The 2,711-nt window shown below is 57.8% G+C and overlaps 1 protein-coding gene across 1 annotated transcript; it reads right to left on the reverse strand.

Moving 5' to 3' along the window:
- Positions 1–832: 832 nt before the first annotated feature.
- On the reverse strand, positions 833–2,711 carry SDRG_14875 (hypothetical protein). Its single transcript, XM_008621034.1, has one exon. It carries the CDS (start codon positions 2,254–2,256, stop codon positions 1,030–1,032), a length of 1,227 nt encoding a protein of 408 aa, XP_008619256.1. The 5' UTR covers positions 2,257–2,711; the 3' UTR covers positions 833–1,029.

Consider the following 2,711-nt stretch of genomic DNA (forward strand, 5'->3'; position numbering starts at 1 on the left):
GTTTTGTGCTGCCGGCCATTTATTTTTGTCCAATCAAAATCGATCGTTCCAATGGCGTCGGGCAGGAACTGTTAACGCGCCTCCCCAAGGTAGAGGGGATTGTGAAGAACCGCTAGGTCGTCTCACGTTCGGGGAAAGGGGGTGGGGTGTACAGGGAAGGTGGTTTGCTGGCGGGGTGAGGGGGTGGTGAAAAGGGATTAATATGCTTTTAACGGACAGTACTCTGGACTGCACAGTGGCCTGCACGTTTTAGCGGACAAGGAGCCGTCAAATTAACGTAAATTGCCCTGTCATCTCGGCTACGGTGATGGCATCAAGGAGGTGTACTAGTACACAGATACACACACTTTCGAGCTCCTAATGAAAAGGATGATGTAGCGTGCGTCGGCATTCGGCGCTTGCTTGCCACGCAAGTCCAATCCTCGAGCAAGGTCCCCGTTTACCTTTGACGAGTACGAGAGCCTCGGCCGAGACAGCCGCGCGCTCCCGCTTCGCGCGCCTCTTCTTGACCATGTAGTGGGGCTTATGTGCCGATCCAAGTCGACGGAGACGGTATGCTTGGATCACCCCTCGAGCGTAGGCGGCGACTCTACGATAGCGAGCTGCCTCAATACTCCGCAACCATATTGCCACGTCACGGAGACTTTTTAGCCAATCAGATAACAGGGAATATTAACGGATGGCCTGTCCGTCAAATTCCGATCTCACAAATTAGTTTTTATCTTGATTCGCGCCAATTCCCGATGTCCCGAACTATCTATCTATCTATCTATCTATCTATATATTTATCTATCTAACTATCTAGCTATCGATCTATCGATCTATCTAGTGCAGAAGGTCACACTCAATCGAGGTGTTCACAGGCGGCATAAAGATCGGGCGTCTTTTTCAGTATGCGGAAGGCCTACTCTGTATAGCAGCCTCGCACACGACGTAGCGATCTTGGCTCCCACGGCTCTTCCATAAACATCCCAGCGCAAGATAGTAGGCTCGTGTTCTACCGCATAGCGTATCATTGCAAAGCCGGTGTTAGTGTAGACTCAGTGGCAGTGCGTATTGCGCGGCTACAAACCGCGGGTGCTCCTGCGGGCACGGCGTCGGTGCCAGCACAAAGAGGCGCCAGAGCTTGATGTCGAGGACGTAGAATATGCCGTCGTACTGTACGCTCAGGAGCCCATTCAACGCTGCGGACGCCCGGTCCAAGTAGTAGACATCGTTGTGTACCCATGGCGCGTGGTGGAAGAGGAATGTGGCACCCGCCGAGAGCAGCAGCGACTGCACCTTCTTGGTCGGCGCGGTGTACGGCACAACATCGTGGGGCCGCCACCGCTTGGGCACGAGCCGCCAGTGCCAGTGCCAATGCTGCACACTCCGCACCATGCTGTAGCAAAGCAAGTTGACACACAGCGTGAGGCACCCCAGCATCCCAATGCGCGTCCAATGGCCGATCGTGATGGTCGCCGTCTCGCACGCGACTTGAAAGTCCATGCAAATCACGTGGCATACGGGTGCATACCTGGCGCTGAAGACCACGGGCGCATACCAGGAGAGGAGCGCGGTGGCGGCCCATACGCTGAGGCTGTTCACAGTCGCGTACTGCGCCGCGTGCGACCGCGTGAGCACGATAGCCATGTCGTTGACAACCTCGACAAGCCACGTGACTTCGCTGGCCGCGAGCAGCACGGAGAACCACGACGTGTTTCGTGGCGCTAGAAACGCGAGGCCGTCAACGTCGTGCAGCTCGAGCGACGCGGTGGCGAGGAGCATCATGGCGGTCGCGGACCGGACAAAGATGAGCGGACGGCCGACGTAGCTCATGGCGCCGATGCGGTTGAGTTTGAGTACGTTCCGGCGCTCCATGTAGCCGTGCGCGAGGCCGATGTAGAGCGTGATGACCAGCGCGAGGAGCAAGAGGAGGCTTGTGACAAACATGTTGGCCGACTGCGCGTACGCGGCGAGCGCCGACGGCAGCTCGGCCGCGTAGATCGCTTGCGTGATCGGCGTCGTCTTCTCCGAGAGCAAGGTCAGCGAGAGGTTGTCCCCTTGGAACTGCAAAACGTCGCGGTCGCACGCCACCCATTCAAGGAGATAGGCAAACGCAAAGAGGTCGTAGTTCGGATCCTCCAAGTTGAGCAGCGACATGCGTTGCAGCGACAGCGACTCGTTGGTCGAGGGGCTACCATACTGGAACAGCTCAATGTGGAGCGCAGCCACGGACGCATAGACGTCTACGAGGTCGATACCTTCCCGCACCATGGCCTCCGCCAGGCCAAAGGTGGTCGTAAAGGTCGTTGTGGCGTTCAGGTACTGTTCGCACGCCACGAGATTGTAAGGATCGTGGTTGCAAATGTCACTCCAGTTGCTTTGCGTGTGGACTGCGCCCAGCAAGGAAGCGGGCACGAGCGCTGCCCGGTCGAGCTGCAAGCTGGCATAGTAGGACACCGAGTCGCAGCCATAGTCGAATGAAAAGAGCGCGAGGAGACCGGCACCGACGCCAGGCGCCGACGTCGGTAAGATCGCGTCGCAAAGCACAGAGCCGCCAAACGACAAGAAATTTGACTCGATCCACGGCGCAGGGACAGGCCACACTTGTACGTTGGTGTCGATCGCAAGGAAGGCCGCGAGCGCCGACGCGTTCTCTGCAATTAGCGTGTGCAGGAGGCGGCGAAGGCTGTCGACGGCGGCGCGTAGCGCAGTCGGCACAGGAACAA

This window comes from Saprolegnia diclina (assembly GCF_000281045.1).
Source record: "Saprolegnia diclina VS20 unplaced genomic scaffold supercont1.79, whole genome shotgun sequence".
NCBI lineage: Eukaryota > Oomycota > Saprolegniomycetes > Saprolegniales > Saprolegniaceae > Saprolegnia > Saprolegnia diclina.

Excerpts from the sequence above, each read along its gene's own strand:
- SDRG_14875 (XM_008621034.1), bottom strand. The coding sequence starts at position 2,256 with ATGGTGCGGGAAGGTATCGACCTCGTAGACGTCTATGCGTCCGTGGCT.